Below are 21544 nucleotides of genomic sequence, written 5' to 3'. Positions count from 1 at the left end.
ACATTAGAGACTGAGGAAAGTATGTCTCCCCTTGGTGGTGGCCCAAAATCAACACAGGGTGTCAGATGGCTGAGGGCAGAAGTTTCTGAGAGCATTTGACTTGATTGGCTCCCTGTGTGTCTAAGTCTTGACAAGACAGGGGATATGCCAGGTCATATGTTCTGAAATGGAGAATACATGCCAATGAGGGGAGTGGGAACCAGAACTTTCTGAGTGCTATTATCATCGATAGGTCATTCTTGAACCAAGCGTTTACACATCAGGAGTCTTGCTCAGTAAAATATGTGTTTTCTTCTTCTACCAAAAGAAATAAAATTTTATAATTTCTCACCAATGAACTGGTCATTGTGGAAATCCTCAGGATAGGGTTCTGAAGGAATATTATTAGTTTTAGGAAATAAATAAATACCAAAGAGTTATACTTTCTACTTTGTGAAACTGTGAGTATTGGTAAGTAATTATTATGCAATTATAAGTTACTTTTAAATTTTAGTTTTGTTGAATCCTCACCCATGGATATATTTTTATTGATTTTAGAGGAAAGGAGTGAGAGAGAGAGAGAAGAAAAAAAAAAGAGAGTGAAATACCAACCTGAAAGAGAAATATCCATCTGTACATACCCACTGTACATGCCCTGACCAGGATCAAACCCATAGTCTTTTTGGTGTATAGGACTAACTGAGCCACCTGGCCAGGACAGTTATAAGTAATTTTTACAGAACAAAAGAACTACCTAGAATAATGAGAATTAACTCTTCTTTTACTATGTTACTAATTGGCTTCCCTTATTCATAAAATTGGTTTGATTCAATAATAAATGCATATCTTTTATGAGAACTTTAAATGGCACCCTTAAAATATCTTTCTCTAGATTTTAATTAATCTTGAATATTTAATACACTTTTGCATAACTTAAGCAAAAGGCTTATCTTTTTTTCTTTTTTTTCTTTTTTCTTGCCCAGGGCTCCTTAACTTTAATTAGTATGCATCGTATTTAACAAAATTTTGACATTACCTTAAAGGAGCAATAATTCTGAACCCTTTAAACTCACCATTATCAGATATGGGTTCCATATAATAATTATAATACTGGGAAAGAAAAAAATGAAATTATAAAAAGGAAACTTTTTCAATACTAAACTTTTTCTTTGTAGGTATTTTCTAAAAGGTAAAAAAAAAAGGGGGGGGGGGGTGTTGGTGGTGGTTATAGAATGTCCAAGTATTTCTGTGACCAGCAGTTAGGTATGAACAGAAGGGACAGAAGAGATGGGCCAGGCATAGAAGGTTATCAGAGTGGAAAGCCCTGGGTGTCTATCAAAGGGAAGAACTGGGAAAACAAGGATTTTTCTACCTTAGGGCAGTGTTTCCCAAATTTTTGACATATGTGTACCCCTCCTATAATTTCGTAATGCTGAGTACCCGAGTACCCTTCATACTCATGAGAATGTAGAATTAGGCGCGGCTAAGCACAGTGCAGAGCATATCCCCACCAAACTCTTCTCGTATCCCTGGGGGTATGCATACCACACTTTGGGAAACACTACCTTAGGGGATAGCCTTCCCTTCCCTAGCATGTCACTAGTCCATACTTTGGTAAATCTCCTTGGAGGAACAAAGGGCCTAAGAGTGGCCTCATGCAGCTCCCCTGGGGGGCGGGGAGAGGGGGCTTCTACTACCATTCCCTTAAGCATTAACTTCTAGGGCTAATATCTAGGCCTTATTTTTGGTTCAGCTCCAGGCCTAGGAAAGCTACAAAACCAGACAAGTGATGCCATGGCTGACATTAGGACCAGCTGCATTGACTAATGAACCCTCTGCCCTGGTGCTGACCAATCAGTGGCAACCATGACCCTGAAAGGACACACTGGAGAGTTGATGAATATTTTATTAAGATCCTGAAACACTGAGACTTCTAGATAAATATTCTCAAGGTAGAAGGCCCAGGGCAGCTCTCCTATAAGCACACCACAGCCTTTCCCCTCCCCCAGGCACCCTACCTTCTCTCTCCTAAGCTCCAAGGGCCCTTCCTAGAACTTGTTTCCTGAGCCCATTTCTTCTAATGCTCATTTCCTCTGCATCTGTAACTTTCTACATAAACTTTCTCTTATAGATTGAGTTTTGTCGCTGAATTCTTTCTTAGCCAGAACTCAAATACAGAAGTTGCTGAACCAAAGTCTGGTTAGACCATAGGTTTAACATCTGATGCTATTTTCACTGCCATCAACATTTCTGTAGCATTTCTGGGAAACATACCAATAAGCCAAGTAATATGATACAAAAAAGGATAAAGTTATTATAGAGTATAAAATTGTATCTTATACAGATGCTTCAATACCTGTCCTACATATATTCCCATTGGAAGTAAACTGATACAGGTCTTAGAGGGGATTCCTGGTCAGCCCCCATGACTCAGGGAAGCCAAGACATGGATTTACAGCAGATATATGACCAGAGTCTGATTAAAAAGAGATAAATTGATTCAACAAATTTCATTTCTAGAGTTTGAAGTAAAAAGCATAGAATCGATTGGCCAGCTAGCAATGATAGATAAACAAAGGTTATAATAGAGGGAGTTATAGGGCCAAATACAATAAATGGGCACCATGAAACTGAAGCTGTATTAGTTGGGGTGAGATCCATTGTAAACAACAGGAAAGACAACAGAATCTGCCTTCACAAAAAAGAAAATTTATTGGTTCAAATAAATGGAAAAGTATGGAGTAGGGTGTATGCTTGATCAGGTGGCTCAACACAGTAACCAAGATTTCAGCATTTTTCTATCTTTCCAAAGCTTTCCCACTATGACCTTAGCCCAGGGCTGCCCAACTCATGATCCCAGATGATTTCCCATGATGGCTGGCCTTGATCACAAGCATATCCCTAAAGCAGTCTCAGTGGCCACGGTTGTAATTAAAGACAGATTAGCTTCTCTGAACCCAGTGGGAAGCCAGAGCCTGTGATAGGATGGGGGTTGCCCACAGGAAATGGGTTGCTGAGAAAATAAGAATGTGTACCTATCACAGAATTTATGGGAATACTAGTGTACAAACACTTTAAGCAGAGCAAGCCAGGGGGGAAATGAGCACATTATAGCTCAGATATGTTAAAGCAGAAGGTGTGGGTAAAGGTCCATGAACTTGTATCTTTAAAATTGTCTTAAATCCAGAAACCCCATCCCCAGCTCCAGTCTCAGCAAGGTCCACACCTTGCTATGTAAGGTGACTGCACATCTCAGTTTGTCTAGGTTAGAACTAGTTCCTACCTGTTATATTCCTTTCATTCTTAAAAGCATCCCAGTTTTCGACAAATTATATGGTCACCCTACTGTTAATGGTACCTACTTTTGAATTTCAATTCCTCCCTAATCATTTCACTTGCCTATACTAATAAAAGGGCAATATGCAAATTGGTCAGGAGGCCCTCACAGTAATGACTGAACTGTAGGCTGGATGGGGCCACAAGACTGGCAGAAGTTAGTGAGGGACAACCAAATGACTGAATAGCAGGCTGGGTGGGCAGCCAGCCCAGCATGGGGGTTAGTGAGGAGTGACCAGACAACTGAAAGCAGGATGAGTGGGGTGACCAGGCCAGCAGGGAGCGGGGGCAGAGGGGTGGCAGTGAGGAGGGACCAGGCAGGCAGGCAGGTGAGCAATTAGAAGCCAGCGGTTCCAGATTGTGAGAGGGATGTCTGACTGCCAGTTTAGGCCCAATCCCCGGATTCAGCAGTTGGACATCTCCTGAGGAATCCTGAATTGGAGAGGGTGCAGGCTGGGCTGAGGAGATCTCCCCATGCATGAATTTCATGCATCGAGCCTCTAGTAGCTTTATAAGTTGTCTGTACTTGAACTAGTCTGAGTTGGTCTGTGGAAGATATTTCTATCAGGAGGAAACTCTAAGATGACAAGGAGGCAGGGCAGCCTCTTCTACTAAGAAAAACAAGAGTGAGGGTCCTCCCAGGCATGTCAGTACAGCCAACTGGATGCCCCCACAGAAAACTAAGTTTGGAGGAGGCACGTAAAGAGCAGGCTCATAAAGGACAGTCTGAATGACTGCAGGAGAGTCTGGAACACTGTATTCTGGTGAGAAGTCACAGACCTCGGTTTTTCTTTGCTCATCTTGGGATCAGCCTTTGCTCACTTCTGAGCTACAGAGTGTAATTTCTTCTTAAATTCATCAAAGTCATTATTTTTCTTTTCTTAGATGGTTTATAACTATAAGCCTTGACTTGTACAGTTCCTTGCAATGAATGGGTAAAATTAAGGCAGAATTGTTTATGAGAATCAAGGAATGAATTAGCCAAGAAGTATCTAGTAACCATAAATTTATGTATTATGTTTTATATTTTTGTATTTTTTCTACACATAGAGATAGAAAATGGCTTACTGAAAAACAGCTTTCTGACTTCCATTCTCATAGTAATGTAAGGCCTGGAACTCTGAAGAGAACAGGTGATACAGGTGAAAAACAGATACAGTTTTGAGAAAATGGTAATTAGTTGCTACAGTGTTCTAAGCATAATGCCAGGATATTTCATAAGATGTCATTTCTACATTATCTGCTTTATTTTCCCTGGAAAAAGATAAAGGAAATATAATTCCTTCTTTTGTTATAAGCTGCAACACATCACTGGTCTTCCTTCTCACCACTGAACTGCATTTTCCACACACCTACATCTTTTCTATACTCAGGGTGTGGCCCATGGACCAACCACATCAGCATCACCTTGGAGCTTGTTAGAAATGCAGAAACTCTGTCCTCATTACAGACCTACCGAATAGAATCTATCTTTTAACAAGATCCCAGGTGATTCGTATGCACATAAAAGACTGAGAAGGATAGGACTGAAACATTCCCTCTCTGAATAATTTGCTTTGGCATCACACCCTTCTGTCTTCACCCCATGTTCACTTTGTTATCATAAGCTTGCATCATGAACCAACCACATCATCATTCATCCCTTTTATGGAAAGCTCTCCTCTTGACACATATATTACCTTGTAGATAATTTTGGATTTTTTTTTATTTCAGTCTGTATCAGCCATGATACAGTATTCTCACCACCCAGGAGTTGGTTATAGATTTCCCTCTAAAGGAACTGTTGTATTTGAACCAACTCCTTTTCACTTTGAGAATTTTTCTCCAACACCTCTCCTCACTTTGACTAAATAGAAGAATTTAGAAAATTCTGTATCTCTAAACAATTATTTTAAAAATATTTCAATAAACTATTTAATAATGTACTCATTTTATGATCTTCTGACCGTTGACACCAAAAGGAATGGTGGGAAAGAAAGAGGCAGAATGGTTTAAAGAATGAATGAATTGAAGTGGCCTTTCCTTCCAATGGATAAAATCTGATGACTCAATTCCTCTAGAATGCATAGAGTTAAAAACAAGTGCATGATCATATTCCAGATATTAATGGTTTCTTCTGACTATGGACATTCTTAGAATGTTTCTTTCAGGGATTTTGATAATTGGTGGCAACTTCCTATTTCAGCCATGTCACGTGCCTTAGTTTAAACTGCCCATTTTTCCAAGATAGACTTGCCCCTTATTATATGATACTAACTTTTCTTTTTTGGAAGGCTCAACTTTAATCCCATTTTTCCCCACAAAACATTTCCAAATTCCTCCATTTGGAATTTCTCTCCTTCTTCTTTGTACTGTCATAGTCCGTGTGTGTGTGTGTACAACTATTGCATTCACTTGTTCATTCTACCAAAAAAGTATACATTTTAAAGCATATCCAATGTCAGGCACAGCTAGGTACTGCAGTCAGAATGGGGACAAAATTCAGGACTGTGTCCCATTATAATGAACCTTAAAGACTAGAAGAGGAGATAGAAATATAATCCATCTTGAATGTATGATTATGAAGATGTTTAAAAGAATCTAACCAAGACTTAGAGTATCTGAGTTGGTTTCTCTGAGCAAGGTACCTCCTAATTGGTCTGAAGAACAAGAAGGCAATGGACAGATGATAAGGGACAGATGATGAATGGTAGGGATGGGGCAACTCCAAATTCACAGTGCAAGCAAGGGCATGGGAGAGAGCACCCTAGGCACTGAGCAAAGGCAGTGTGGCTAGAGGCTGAGGCTGTGGAGGAGATGGAACTCCAGAGGGAAGCAAGACCCAGACCTTCCTTAAAGGATTTTTGCTTTTTGCTAAGGGCAATAAGAAATTATTGATGCATTTCAAGCAGGAGAAGTTTACACAATCAGTATAAGAACCAGGGTAAATACCCACCTCTGCCATTGTATTATAAAATCCTTGAAGAGAGAGGGTATATCTTATTCAACCTTGAATACAGCAAAACATCTATTGCCTAACACTAAAAGCAAAAGACTAGATAAATGTATTTATCTTTGAAAGGATAGAGGAAACATATAAAATATGTATAACTTTGAGAAGTTATATAAATGCTGTATCAATTGTTTTCAGGAAGCATAACTGTAAATATTTTTTTTTAATTTTAGTTTTTGAGTTATCACATGGACTATTAACTACTATATGTCTATTCTATTACCAATTTTCTTCTTTCACTTTAGTAAAATAACTCCAAATGTTAGTAGTTAGGTATTTTACCACCTAAAATAAAAGACCATAATTCCAGTGTATCTTGCAACTCCCTACAGTCATTACTAAATCTAGCCAATGAGATATTAGTGAATGTGTTGCATGAAAGTTTGGGAATTTTTTTTTTTAAGAGGAGATGGGCCTTCCTACTGTTTTCTTGAAAGACAGATGAAATGTCTGTAGATCAGGCAGCTATTTTGTGATTAGGAGAATGGAAACAATAGGCCAAGGAAACTGAAGTAAAATATTACAGTTTGGGTCTCTGATTGCTTTCTGGAATTACTATACAAGCTTTGGATTCTCTCCTTCAGACATCTTTCATGTGAAATAAGAAATTGCAGACTTGTCTAACAAACTCTAATTGGACCTTTGTTCCTAGTAGCTGAGAACAATTTCTAATTGAGACCTAACTTTTACTTTAGGAATGTTGACTTTACACATCTGTATGACTGACAGATACTTTCGTGGAAGAATTTAATCTGTAAAACAGGAAGTTTCTAAAGTATGTTCCCTTAAAATCTTGTCTACTTAATTTTGGGCTTGTCGTTTTTCATGAATACTTTTTATTTTATTTTTAATGAATAGGGAATTAATATTCTAGGAGAAAAACCAACGCATCTGGCTTCTAAGTCTATAAAGACAATCTCTAGGGATGGCACTGCAAGCAGATTTAGGGCTTAAGGAAACATCTAAATAATTAAAAGGGACTGAGCACTTCAGAAGGATGCCAGTTTCCCAGACCTTCTGGGAATCCCCACTGACTATGAAAGAAAACAGCTCTAAAGAACAACTTATTGAGTTTTATTAGAAATTGCATGGATCTTCTCACTCCCTTTTGGGCAAAATTAACACAGAACCTTGAGCCTCCTTTACAGCTTCACAGTCTGCAGCTGGAACTATCTAGAGATTCTAGACCAGTACTATCCAATACAAATACCACCTGAGCCATATATGATATGCAATTTTAAATTTCATTTTAACCCTATTATAAAAAGGAGAGAGAGGTGAAATTAACATTGTATTTTATATAATACAAAGATGAAATAAATATAAAACTCATGAATGAGATGTTTTACATTCCTTTATTTGTACTAAGAATTCACAATATAGTGTGTATTGTGCTTACACACTATATTGTGTAATATAGTGTGTATTGTGCTTACACACTATATTGTGTAATTTGTGCTTACACACTATATTGTGTAAATTACACAATATAGTGTGTAAGCACAATACACAATATAGTGTGTATTGTGCTTACACACTATATTGTGTAATTTACTGTAGTTGTTAAGGAACAACTACAGTAAAAGTTGGTATTCAAAAGCTACATTGGACTATTGACTGCACCTTGGACAAGATAGCTCTTGACCTGCTGACCTCTTCTGTGTTTCTCTTCCTTCCTTTGTGTCATTACCTGCTCTTCTAAAAGCAATGCCTTTCCTATTTTAACTTTATCTCTTTGACTTCTCCTATTGCTTAATTGCTGGTACTAGTTTTCACCATTCACTAGATCCCAGCAAAATCTTATTCTAACCTACTTATTACTACACAAATGTTCAGTTAGGACACTGTTCAGGGGCTAGTGGCGATAATACTTATATTTTATTAAAGCCTTTTTTTTCTTTCTCTGAAACCAGTTTATCTTTCCCACCAATACCTTCCTGGTGTCCACATATAATGAGCTCGCCCTAGTCCAACTTAGAAACACATTGGATTGGCCCTTTCATCCAGGCCTATTCCTACTGCAAGAGTGTAGGCTCTCCCCACCTCTGCTCAGATCACCAGAGCAACTGTTAGTAATGCAAAACTTGACTTCCCTGCAAATCCTTCAATGATTCCTTATTGACCAGGGGTTTCAATGTCATCCTTTTACTAGTCCCCTTCGGAATGGGTTCTCCTTAAAATGCTAGTGTCACACTAATGGCTGTCATTCTCTGGGAGACCCTACTTTCACTACATGAGTTTCCTGGAAGTTACCATGTTGCTTATATCCCATGTTCTTCTGCATGGGTCTTCCATGCACCAGGGATGCCCTTCCCATGTGACTGTGAGCTGCTTCCCTGTGCAATCTCCATCTTCACCTGGACCTGGACTCAGGCAGAATTAGAGCTACCATCCTTTGTGACTACTTCAATTTTGGTATTTCCTGGTTTTCTCAATAACTGGGTTTTAAAAAGTCTGTCTCTTTTATTAGTTAATAAGGATGTAGGGTCCATGTCTTATTCACCAAGACTAATGCTATCCTTGGCACATGGTATGTAATCAATGAATGGTTGTGGAATGGATGGATAAGTAATATATATTTTCATCTCTTCAATGAACACCTAGACAAGCTTTCTGCTCTCCTTTAGTAATTTTCATGTTTCAGAGCCACTACATGGTTATCTGTGCCTCCACACATCTACTCATGTCTTTGCTCTTGCCTGGCATATTATCTCCCTTAGTTTCTTGTCATCTGCGATAACAGTTCCTCTAAAGTTCAGCATATTTCTATGGAGCCACGTCAGCCCACAGTGATTCCCCTTCATTAATTTCCTGCAGAAACCACTGTCTATAATGATTAAACAGTACTACCTTCTTATATAGTTTTTAAACTTATTATGAATGTCTTCTGTATCCACAGCTAAGTTAGTACAGTCCCTTTGAGAAGAGTTCCTGTTCTGCACCTTTGGTTTTCTCAGTGTGTGGGCAGTCCCAGGGCTTTGGCCTTCTCTGGAGATTAACAGATGTCTCCTGAGTTAAGAAAATACAACAGCAATGTGAATGAAACTTGCCTTCTTGTGTACGGTGTTTCTAATTTTAGAAATGTCACTCTTTCACATTTTAAAGCTTTTTCTTTCTTCTTTAATTTTCAAATGTCTGAAGTTTCAAGTAAAGGAAATTAACTTTTATGTTATGACCATATGCCCAGAGGGGGTTCTTCAGTGAAGTGTGCCCATGAAGACAATTGTCATGTTGATGAGGCCTTGTGGAAATTATGCTATAGAATCAAAGATCATGAAGCTACTGGAATAAAAGTTTAGCAGACTCTATTTACTGAAAGCAAACTGAGTTGATCCTGTAAATAAAAGTTGTATGGAACTTAGAAAGTCTACCCTCCTCACAATTATTAATAAATGTTCTATTTATATCAATCTATTTGTTGATTAAGATAGCCTTTATAGATATTACAATTTGTATGTTAACATTTATTACAGACCCACTTTCAAGTACATTCCAAACACACTCACACACACACACACACACACACACACACACACACTCCCCACCCCTTCCATCTGTATCCCTCTCTTGCTCATGTAATATTCTTTTTGATGTAAGTGGGATTTGGTAAGCAAAATGAGACTCAGACTCTAATACATTCCTCAGTAATTCATAGACAGATTCAATGAAGAAGAATTTATCTCTAATATGGCAATGGATTACTTGCAGAATTTATCTAAAAGGTTATCTGAAAAGTTAAGTTTATTTGCCCTCTTAAACTAGTTTCTAGGTAGCAGACATACAACCACAGGAAGAGGAAGTATTTCTCTTCAATTAATAAAAAATGACAAATCCCAAGTCTTATTAAAACTGTTTTCCTTGCCATAGAGAAATGACTCAATTTTTCTCAGATCATAGATTATTTAAATTATAAAGGAAATTTTTCAAAGAAAATTTCATATTTAAACTTCTATAGTACATAGACACCATTCTTTAATTTTTACCCTAATTTATATTTTAATGGAAGTAGGGGATGCCCCATACCAATAAACCAGAGAGCAATGCAATTTAATAGTCCCTCCCATCCTCTCTCCCTCCCTTTCTCTCCCTCTGTTATTTGGTAAAAGGCGAAAGATTTATGCGATCTGAAGAGAAACCAGAGTATCTCTCCCTCTGTTATTTGGAATGCAGCTAACAAAAGAAGAAAAAAAGTGAATTCTACCTTCTTTTTTCATACTACGGAAATCTTAAATATGTTGAATTTAATGAAGTAAAGAAATAAAACTTTAAAAGGATACATATTTTAACCATTTTTAATTTTACTTAATACTCAATGACTCACTAGCCAGCAGGAATTGCCCTGGGCTCTGCTGATTTCAATTCTATAGATAACTACATGGTGATTACAAGAGGGAAAGGGTGGGACAGGTAGAAAAGAGTAAATGAAAGATAAATGGTGTTGGAAAGAGAAATGGCTTTGCATAGTGAACACTCGATGTAATATACAAATGATCTATACTAATAAAAGGGTAATATGCTAATTAGATTGTTGTGTTCTGGATGATTTTCCGGATGCCCTTCCAAACAAAGCCTTGGTGGCAGGGCCAAGGCAGATGTGGTTAGGTGTGATCAGGAAGGCAGGGCAGAGCAGTTAGGGGGATCAAGCCAGCAGGGGATAGCAGTTAGGAGGATCAGGCTGGTAGGGAAGAGTAGTTAGGTAGATTAGGCCAGCAGGCAGGCAAGCAGTTAGGAGCCAGTGGTCCTGAATTGCAAGATGGATGTTCAACTGCCAGTTTAGACTCAATTCAATGAGCAGTTGGACATCCCCCAAGGGGTTCTAGATTGGAGAGGGTGAGGCTGGGTTGAGGGACCCCCTTATCCCCCATGCATGAATTTTGTGCACTGGACCTCTAGTATTATAAAATTGTACACTTGTAACCCATATGCTTTTATTAACCAATGTCACCCCAACAAATTCAGTAACAAATTTAAGAACTCCAAAAAATATTGTACAAGTCTGGTCCACCTGCCTTTCTAATGACCCATTTCCATAAAGCTCCATCCTCAATTTCTAGTTTCAATTTCTTAAACTGCAATGAAAACTACATTGACCAATGATCCTCTGCAGATTTTCCCATTCCCCCCCCCCCCCATACTTAAACTGATAGCTTTGTTTTGGGGTACTTATATTTCTAAGAACTTTCCATTTGCTTTAATGGAAATTCTGTCCTTAAGCATGAAAATGTACTTAGCAATTACATTTATAGCAATTATTACTCATCTAAACATGTTTGGGAATGAACAATTAACTCCCACACAACATGTGAGGAGGACACCAGATGAAAGATATAGCCCACTGCTCCAACTCTTCAACCATCATCAGGCCAGGGGTACCACTCCCTGCATTTCACAAGGAATGGTGAGCTTTGGTTAATATTATATGTAAAGCTGGCTTTAGAGGAAGGCAGTTAAATGAATTCAATGAAAGTTTGGCAATATATCTAAGTAACTGACAAAAGCAATTATCTTAAAAAGAAAATATTTGTTAAGGCACTTCTTTTAATATGTTGTTTAATTAGTTGCTTTTGTTTTTATTTTGTCAGGTAATCCAACGTGAAAAAACAAGAAATGAAAGTTAATGACTCTTTTAAATCTCCCTGTTGTTGACTTAGCTACATGTTAAAATTGTTTATCTATTTTTCCTTTCTGCTTATCTTCAAATGCATAAGTGTCTTCTGACATTACTTTTATACACTAGGCCTTCCTAGGGATTTAAATGTCAAAGCACAGAGATATGGCATGCCACAAGCAAATATAGTTTTCTTTTGTCCTAATACATGCAATATATCAAATACGAATAAGGCTGATGTTGAATCTTAAAATGGTTAATTTGGCTTTATTTCTTTGCCTTTTTCTCTTAGGAGAGTTATCTCCTCTGGCATTTCACTACTGTGTTTTCTTTTTTAAAATACATTTTGTCACTCTAGTCCTTTACTTGTATTTAAAAATAAAATTGCTTTGAAATCACTTCAGAGAGATGACTGGAACAGGGGCCCCCAGGGTGTGACACTGTGGGGTCACTGAGCGTGTGTTTTTGTGCTAGATCAATGACGAAGGCTTACATGCCTAGGTGTAAACAGGAAAGTCCTCTCAGGGTCCTTCCAAAAGAAACTAAATGTCTCTGGCAATGGAGTTCAAGATCAAAGGGGAGTCTAAATTAGCCCAGAAGGCCAAGAAAGTTTATACACAGAGCCATGCATCTAATACAAGAAATGCATCTGATCTAGCATGAGCAAGAAGGCTTTCCAGAATTCTACTACTAATTTAATTTATCCCCAAGAAAGAAAGAACATGGCCATTTGCAATATAAAATCTATGGGATCCAAGACAGGAAAGAACTGAGATAAGGAGCAGAGACAACATAAATATATCTACAATAAAGATTCATCACATGCTCGGTCATATGAAAAAAATCAAAATTGAATATATATCTAATCCTTATTTTCTAGATGTTTATTTTGAGCTGGTGATCTGGTTTTAGGACCCTGTACACATTTTGTTCTCAGGGTATTTCTGACGGGTGTTCTTTCTGCAAAGGGAAATCTGGCCTCAAGCCTTGAAAAACTCCTTGTTTGTTCTGGTTCTCCAGGAATGAATTCCAGCCGACCTGTTCCTTGCTGCATTGGAATTTGATGAAATCAGAGTCATAATGATGTCAGAATTTAACAGGTACAATGTTTGAAACAATGTGAAGTTTAGCTGAGAAACATTTTGCCTCCTTTACCAGTTTCATGTAATTGTCATAGAATCTATTGGTAAAAGACAAAATGTTTCCCAAGGTATAAGAGATGCTAACACAATTTGACATCAGCTGGCTTGATGACATGAACAGTTCTTAAGAACTGACAGAAAGGGGTGGTCATCCTGGAAATATATGAACACTTTCAGACCTGAGGGTGGCAGTCACAGTTAGGACCCTACATCCTTACTCACTAATAAAAGAGACAGGCATTAAAATGAAAAACAAAGCAAAACACATTTTTTAAAGTAGTTAATGAAAAAACTGAGAAATTCCAAAATTGAAGTTGTCAGAGGGACGGCAGGTGCAATTCTGCCTGGGGCCCAGGTGAGGAAGGGACTGCACACAGGAGCAGCTCACAGGTACATGGGCAGGGCATTCACACATGGGTATAAACAGTGCCACTGCAGAAATACCCATGGTTGAGACATGGGCCTTCCCTTTCCTACAGGGGAAGTCATTTTTAGATATGTCAAGTGAAAGTTTTGGCTTTTTAAAAATGTTCATCCTTTTTTTTTTTTTTTTTCTTGTACTGTGTCTATCCACTCAGTGAACCAATGGTATTTCCACAGGGAATCGGAGAGAGGAGAGAGAGCAGAGGAGAGGAGAGGAGCCATAGTCAGGGGGAGCCATGTGACACAGTCCTGGCCACTGAGACTGTCACCCCTGCCCCTACACTGTCCTATTTTACACTTCTCCTTTCCTCCCCTCCTCTCCCCTCCCCTCTCCTGTCCCCTCCCCTCTCCTCTCCCCTCCCCTCTCCTCCCCTCTTCTCCTCTCCTCTCCTCTCTTCCCATTCCCTCTCCTCTCCTCCCCTCCCCTCCCCTCCCCTCTCCTCCCCTCTCATCCTCTCCCCTCCCCTCCCCTCCCCTCCCTTTTCCTCTCCCCTCCCTTCTCCTCTCCCTTCCCTTCTCCTCTCCTCTCCGCTCCTCTCTTCTGGACTTTGGACTAGGACAAAATGTTTGGAGATGTGAGGATTCAATTTTGGCAAAGTAGTCTAAAACCAAGGAGATTTGGTTTGGAAGAGCTAGGTCTTAGAGAGCAGAGAAGATGAGCCCAAAGTGTTAGGACAGTTTAAATTCTGATCTATGATCCTCTCTCTGCCATATCAGCATTGAAGTGACAGAAAGGGGTGCTCACACTCAGTGTGATCTTTTATAACTATTTAGAGACTGAATGAATCTCTACAGAGACTTAGAAATACTATGGCATTGGTGGCGTGTGCCATCCATTCTGCCTTTGGGAATTTATGAAGAGCCTCATGCCAGCCTGAGCTGAGTGCTATGGAGTACATAGAGAGCATGACATGCTGAGGCAAAGACAGCTATTTCCACACCCCAGCCCCTCACACATACCATGGATACTTTCAACTTGTATGCAGTGTGTAAGAGGTCTAGAAATCACTGTGGGTTCCTGTGGGATCTAAAAGAATGCTCAGATGGCTTTCTGGTATACCAGGGGAAAATATTTAGGAGAAAAAGGGCAAAGAGCCACAGATCTTGAGTGACAAACCATCCTAATTTACCCAGATTGAAGGGTTTCTCCCGGCACAGAGTTCTCAGTACTAAAAGGGGAACAGTCTTAGACAAATTGGGCAAGTTAGCGCCTTACAAAGACCCCCAAACCGAGACTAGCAGTAGCCAAGGCATACCACAAGGCCAGAGGAGTAGGCAGTTGGGGCAAAGGAAAGGGCAATCCCTGAAGACTAAGCAGGCTGGGGACCTTTGGGGAGCCCAGTGATAACTTGAGAGCACATGGAACAGATCTCACTCCTCTGATCACAAGATGTTACAGAAGTTGGCTGGTTCTGACCCAAGGGCCATGCTGGTGGTGTCAAGGAAGACACTTGAAATGGGGTAATAGCCCAATTGACCTTTGAATGAGCTTGCATATCATACTGACTGAAAAAAATGCATGTATATATATATTAGTGTACCCAAATACATGTGTTCAAATATTTAGTTTTTCTGGTATGAGTTGGAAGTGGAAGTTCATGAGCAAATTAAGATCAATTATAAAAAAAAAAACTTTACATTTCATTCATTTAAGTTAGGCTTATACATTTTAGCCTTACTTTTACAGAAATGCATTACCTCTTTCTGAACTGATAATATTCATCTCTTTCTTTGTTGCTCACCTTTCCAATAGTCAGCTTAGTTTTGAAACATCACTACATCTATTTAACTCTCCTTTAAATGTTTCTCAAAAGAAATCCTACACTTCTTCTTTTCTTTCAAGGAAAAAAAAAATCAAACAAACTGGGTAGATGTTCTTGAAAAGAAAACACTGACATAAAAACTAAAAACTGGGACTGTGATTATGTACTTCTATCCAAAGATATAATGAAGACTTAATTACCAACTCAGAAATAGGATCCAGTCTATTCAGAATTTCTCAAGGAGTAATTTTGTAGGCTGGGCTAATATTTACTCTTCTTCTTCCACTCTCTGTGATATTCAGAATGTTTACTGGCTTTGTTTCTGAATATATTTACAAGCGAGGCAACAGGAAAGCCAAGATTATAATCCTAATGAACTACTTTTACCAGTGTTTCTACCAGATGCTGGTTCTGACAACATGAATTTGCTCTGGTCTCTCAATAACCACTCAGTGTCCAAGTGCCAGTCTCTAGGGGACATCACTGGCATGCAACTGAATAGACCCCCAAAGAAATGTACCCTCTTTTCTTTCAAAGCCATCAACAAATGCACTTGGGAATTTGTCGCTAAAGGGAAGGTATTGGCTGATTTTAGAAATGGAAGATGGAAAAAAAAACAGCTGCTTTTGGCTCCAAGAAAAATAAATCTTGACTCCAGTGACTTGGATAAACAAGGATTACTTTTTTTTTCTTCACATAAAAAGAAGTGAAGGTGATTTCTGACTCTGGTTCACTCGAGCTCGAATTTTCTTGACTGCACAGCTCCAGGCATGATGTCTGCATTGGAAAAAAGGACACTGTAGGGGCAGGGGTGGCAGCTGAATCAGGAAATAAACGCTTTTTCAAGAACACCATAGCTGACCTCTATCTCTCAGTGGCCAGGACTGTGTCCCATGGCTCCCCTTGACTGTGGCAATGAAAATGACCTCTCTGGCAGCTAAGCTATAAGGTTTTAGGATTGATATACAAGTCACAACGAGCAAAACAGGCTTTACTATTACTCACAAAACAGAAACATTTTTCCAAATGAGGCAAACTCAAAATATTTCAACAGCAGCTTCTTCATCCCCTATGTCCTTGTAAGGATCACAGACAAGGCATCAAAGAGTAACTCCTCATAGATTCTCAAGTCCAAGGCTGCAGCAGCTCTCCTCCTTTACAGATTCTGACCAACACCTGCCAGGACCCTCCCAGGACTTACTACAGCCCCTATCCCCTTCTTTTACTCTCTCCCTCTTCTCCATCCTCTTTTCCCTTCTCCCCTCACTTCCTTTGAAATGTCTCCATGATTCTGTTGTAGTTCTCTCTGGCAGGAGCAAGTGAGTAAAGCTAACGTTAGGGGCTTTGGCTCATATTTGCACACCTGAAAAGAGGTGAGAGAGAAGTGGGTTGGGAATAGGAACTATAAAGGGCCTCTAAAGATGTTTGCCACAAGGAATCAACAATGTAAGGTTGCTAGGAGCAGATTAAAGATGGTAATTATGCAAGGAGAAATCCAGAGGTTATGTGCTGGATAGCTTTCTGATTTCAGAGAGTATTCTAGCAACCGAGGATGTGGCAGAGGCCCTCCTCCCTGGGAGCAGGGTATCAATGAAAGGGTAGAGCTCTTCCGATGTTGGAAGAGGTTTCCTGCCCTCTATTTGCCTCTTGCCTTTCCAGTCTATGGCTATTAGGAAATACAGCTGAAGAAACCAGAGGCCCTCAATAGGTCAACATGGCCATTTAATCAGTCTGCTGATATATGTTTGTTACATATTTATATCCCAGTATCTTCTTGACAATTCAATCCAAACATCCAATAGACATCTCAATTCATGCTCACCACCAAATTCATGATTTCCCCCTGACCAATCTCTACCATTAGCCTTCCCATCTAAGGAGACAACAATACCTTCCTTCCAATTGCTTTTACCAAATCATTTCCTCTCTTCTTCTCATGCTCCATATCTAACACATCAAGAAATACCACTAAATATATTCAGAATCGGCCACATCTCAATACCTCTTGTGCCAACACACTGGTCTGAGACCACCAGAGTCTCTCATTTGGATTATGAAATATAATAGCTCCCTGTTTCTACATTTTACAGAAAACAAGCCAGTTGTAATTCCCCACACAAAGAAAGAAAAATAAGTTGAAATCATAAGGTATTCCAGGACACACAGCAAAACTCCCTTAGTGTCATCTTCCCCAAACTGTTTTTCTAAGTTCTACTCATCAAATCATTCAGCTGCTCCTATTATCTCTAAACATTTTATAAAAGTCACACTTGCAGAAGTGTTCATATTTTTTCACCCTATGTTTTCATTTATCCACCGCACTCCCCAAAAATAGGTTTCAAATCATCAAGCTGAAGTTTGAAGGGAGAAAAGTAAGAAAGAGCCAATGCAGGCTTACTTAGGTAGTTTGTAAATAAAATGGAAGAGATAAGGCAATTGCAAAATTTCAGTTAGTGGTGGTAGTGGTGGTGGGGGTGGATGAACAAGAGGTGAGCTAAGGATGTGTCATTAAAATGTGACCTAGTGGGTCACCAATATATGAGTTCAGGCTAAACCCACTGGTCTTCTCACCTGGCAGATACAGACTAAATCCTCAATGATCTCCTCAATAGTTTCAATAGATGAATATAGTCTTGTGTCATATTTATAAAAATATAACACTTCACAGATTAAGATTTTGACCTGAAGACATTTTAAGTAAATAAAGGAATGTGGTTTCCTACATATTGGTAGTTAATGTACAGAAGTTATTTCCTTAAGAAATAAGACAAATAGAACATGAATTCCATAGTGGTTTTAGGAAATTTGTGGACCTGTATCAGAGGTGGGTTATCATCCAGGAGGGCAAGAAAGAAATTCCCTGTTCTGTTAGCTGAAGAATACTTGACAACATAGACAATGGGACTAACTCTATTCCTCTAGCTACCAAAAATTGAAATTTGCATTTACCATACTACATCTTCACCAGGAAGACCATATTCTACTCTGTTCATTTACCAAAATCTCATTCATTCTTTTGAGGCCAATTTGACTCCCACTTTTTTCATGGGAGTAATCTATTAAAATGTCAATATCTCTCCCATACTTCTTCAGTTGCAAACAATTTAAACAATTTAACTATAATGCTCAGGAAACATGGTGTTTGAAGTGAAACAGCAATATTGCCATAAAATCTAGCATGTTTACAAAAGCAGAAAGAACTAACTTGGTTATTACAGACAGAAATTATTATATTATTAAAGCTACTGGCATGGAAAATGGACAAAGTCATAAAATATCTCTATATGCTGTATAACTATTACTACAAAGAAAAATCTTTCTGAATGGAAAACAATTACTAAATTTACAGATAAACATCTAATACCAGAATATGTTTATAAAACTTCATCTCTCACATTTTCTGATTACTGCTACCATTTTCATTAGGCAGAAACAACAGTATTACACAATATTGATGGCTCAAAATTATGAGTATATTTCTATTAAAATTTTTCATTGTTCTGTTTAAATATAAACTGTTTAGATTGCCATCAGTAATAGAAATAAATACTGTGATACATCAAATTTTATTACAAATATGTTAAGACTTTAAAAAGTCATAATCTGTACCTATCATAAATTAATTTATTTAACACAAATAGTATTTTATTTAGATTATATGGAAAAACTTAATTTTTTATAAATGGCTTTATATATTTTTAAGATTAATCATATATCTTTGAATGACTTCCCCAAGGATATCTTCTTAAATTAAATGATATTATTAGAGATTTCAAGTATATATATTTGGGGGGGAGCATATTGAGACATAGAACTTTCATCTCTTAAAATATAAAATTAATTAGATTATCTTTCAGAATAATTTTAAAATGTTTTTTTTAATCATCTTTATTCACCAGGTTAAATTCAGTAAATGGTTAGGTGTTATTTGTATATAGGCAAAACATATGAAAAATATTTTTACACTAGAAGAAAAGGCAATTTTAGAAGCATATTAAAGTAAAGTATATAATTATGTCACAATATTTCATACAAAAGAGGTATCTTTCCATTGTGTGAGAAGTCAACTCAGTTTTCCTAAAAAGCTCCTCCTTAGAGTTGCAAAAACTAATAAAGATTAGATTTTGCAATATTTTCACACATGTATTTTATAAGCAAACTCAATTACATTAAACATTCTGCTTCTGTAAGCCCCCACATAGCCTACCAACATTTTTTAATTCTTCTTTTACTTTGAGGAGGCTTCAGCTGGGGCAATATGATAAGGATGAGTTGTGACCAAGACAAGGAGAGAAGGGCATCTCTGCTTGTGGATGTAGGAAGCAAAACTAAGAATAAACGGAGTCCCTTCATATCTCAGCCATTGATTGCAAAGCCACTTACATAATGCTCACACTCATTGAGCAAGGGTGATGAAGTAATGCGGCATCACAGATTGTTCTCTCATGTATATCCATGTCCTGCTATAAAAGGCATTGCTAGAATCCACATGTAGGACCACCGGCATGGCACAAGGCTCTTCCTGCCTAACCCATCAGAGGGGTGGGTGGGAGGGTGAATGTTTCATTCACCCCACAACATAAATATGAATTTGAAAAGTCTGGTCAATGTGAAGCAGGATGAAAAGACTGGTTACCTGTCTATGATGGCGCACATGTCAATGCTGACGTTTGCAAAACTTCCTGGTTTCCTTTGTGCCACCTCATATAAATTTACCAGTTGATCATCCACTTGAATGAGCTGCATGCATCCTTGGAATGAAGGCTGAAGGACAGAGTGACTCGAGTTATTCATCTGGTTCAGAAAACCTGTGAGAGAGCAGAAGAAATGGAGAAGTTAAAATCTGTGTGCAGCAAGCTTCACTAAGTTTCCTCTGGTGATGCTCCCTGATCTCAGCCATTGTCTCCAACTCCTGCTTTGTTGGTCCTTGCTGGTGTTGTATTCAGTACAGAAGAATGAAGAACTGTGAGAAAGAGGTATTATTTCAGGGAAAGACATAAAGATTGAACCTAAATGAATCGTTGTCTCTGGAATTAGCATTCCTTATTATTTTCTTCTTGACTTCTTTCTCACTCTGTCACAGTTCATTCTATGTCCCTCTGCTGTTAATAGTTCACTGCTGTACTTCTGCCCTTGACCCTGCCTACAGAGATTAGAACATACAAATTAAACCTTTCTCAACTATTCAAGTGCCTTCCTCTTAAACTTTCAATATTATATCTATTTCCTTAATTTTCTAGAGGCCTGTTATTTAGATGACAAAATGCTAAATTTACTATTATCAATTAAGATGAATCTATTTTTATGGATTAATGTCTAATTTAATCCAAAGATATATTTGCATTATAAATTATTTATAAGTTTATAAAATCCTAACAAACATTACAAAGAATACATTTAAACATAAGGATCAGCCACCCTTCTCTGAATGTCCACACACACACACACACACACACACACACATACACACGCACGCCAAGTTTGAAATAAGATTAAATCTTTTATTAAAAAACAAGAGGCCTGATGCATACAATTCATACAAGAGTAGGCCTTCCTTTCCCCAACTGCCAGCACTGACTTTCCTCTGGCACATGGGACCCAGGCTGGCTTCTCCTGGGCCCCGGCTTTGTCCCAGAAGGATGTCTGGACAGATTAGCATATTATCCTTTTATTATTATAGATAACTTTAAAATAGCACCATCAAACAATTACTGTTATGACTTTCAGTAGAGACATGCATATGACATTAGTATGCATAGAAAATTTATAGTCCATAGAAAATAATATATCTCTAAAATAAGTCCCCAAAAGCATTTCCTTTTCATAGAGTTCCCTATACCAAATTGACCTACCAGAGTAAATTTAAACTGTGCTAATTTGCTTACAAATCTGAGGTTATTCACATATTTATTTCAATCAAATAATATATGCACACCAAAAAATAATTTCTATAGAATGGATTGAGACCAAGACCTGCCATTAATTTATTAAAAGTAAATTTATAATAAAAACTCTTAAAAATTGACCATTACATTATTTTTTAAAGTGTTCTATTTTGTTTAACTAGTAATAGTAGTTAAGTACAATAGAAAACTCCTTCTTCCTTTTTTAATGGTTTATAATATTTAAAGTTTAGTAATTATCATTCGAATTTCTTTAAGGATTAATCACAGAGGTTGAGTATATCCTTTTCCATCAAAAGAATTCTATGTAAAAATAGGATTAAACTTAATTTCTTGACTTAAAATTAATATTAAGATTCTATTTCAGCCAAAACCGGTTTGGCTCAATGGATGGAGCG

At 38.0% G+C, this 21544-nt stretch overlaps 1 protein-coding gene across 1 annotated transcript in view; it reads right to left on the bottom strand.

Moving 5' to 3' along the window:
* The window catches only part of CNTNAP2 (contactin associated protein 2), a 1655787-nt gene that overhangs the window by 693536 nt on the left and 940707 nt on the right, over positions 1 to 21544 (bottom strand). Inside the window, exon 10 of the mRNA XM_036429148.2 lies at positions 19880 to 20051. Coding sequence (XP_036285041.1) covers positions 19880 to 20051 — 172 coding nt within the window. The remainder of the gene's footprint in view (positions 1 to 19879; positions 20052 to 21544) is intronic.

This window comes from Pipistrellus kuhlii, unplaced genomic scaffold, assembly GCF_014108245.1.
Source record: "Pipistrellus kuhlii isolate mPipKuh1 unplaced genomic scaffold, mPipKuh1.p scaffold_m20_p_10, whole genome shotgun sequence".
Classification (NCBI taxonomy): domain Eukaryota; kingdom Metazoa; phylum Chordata; class Mammalia; order Chiroptera; family Vespertilionidae; genus Pipistrellus; species Pipistrellus kuhlii.
The sequence above is the reverse complement of the archived record's forward strand: the minus strand, read 5'-3'. Positions and strand labels throughout refer to the sequence as shown.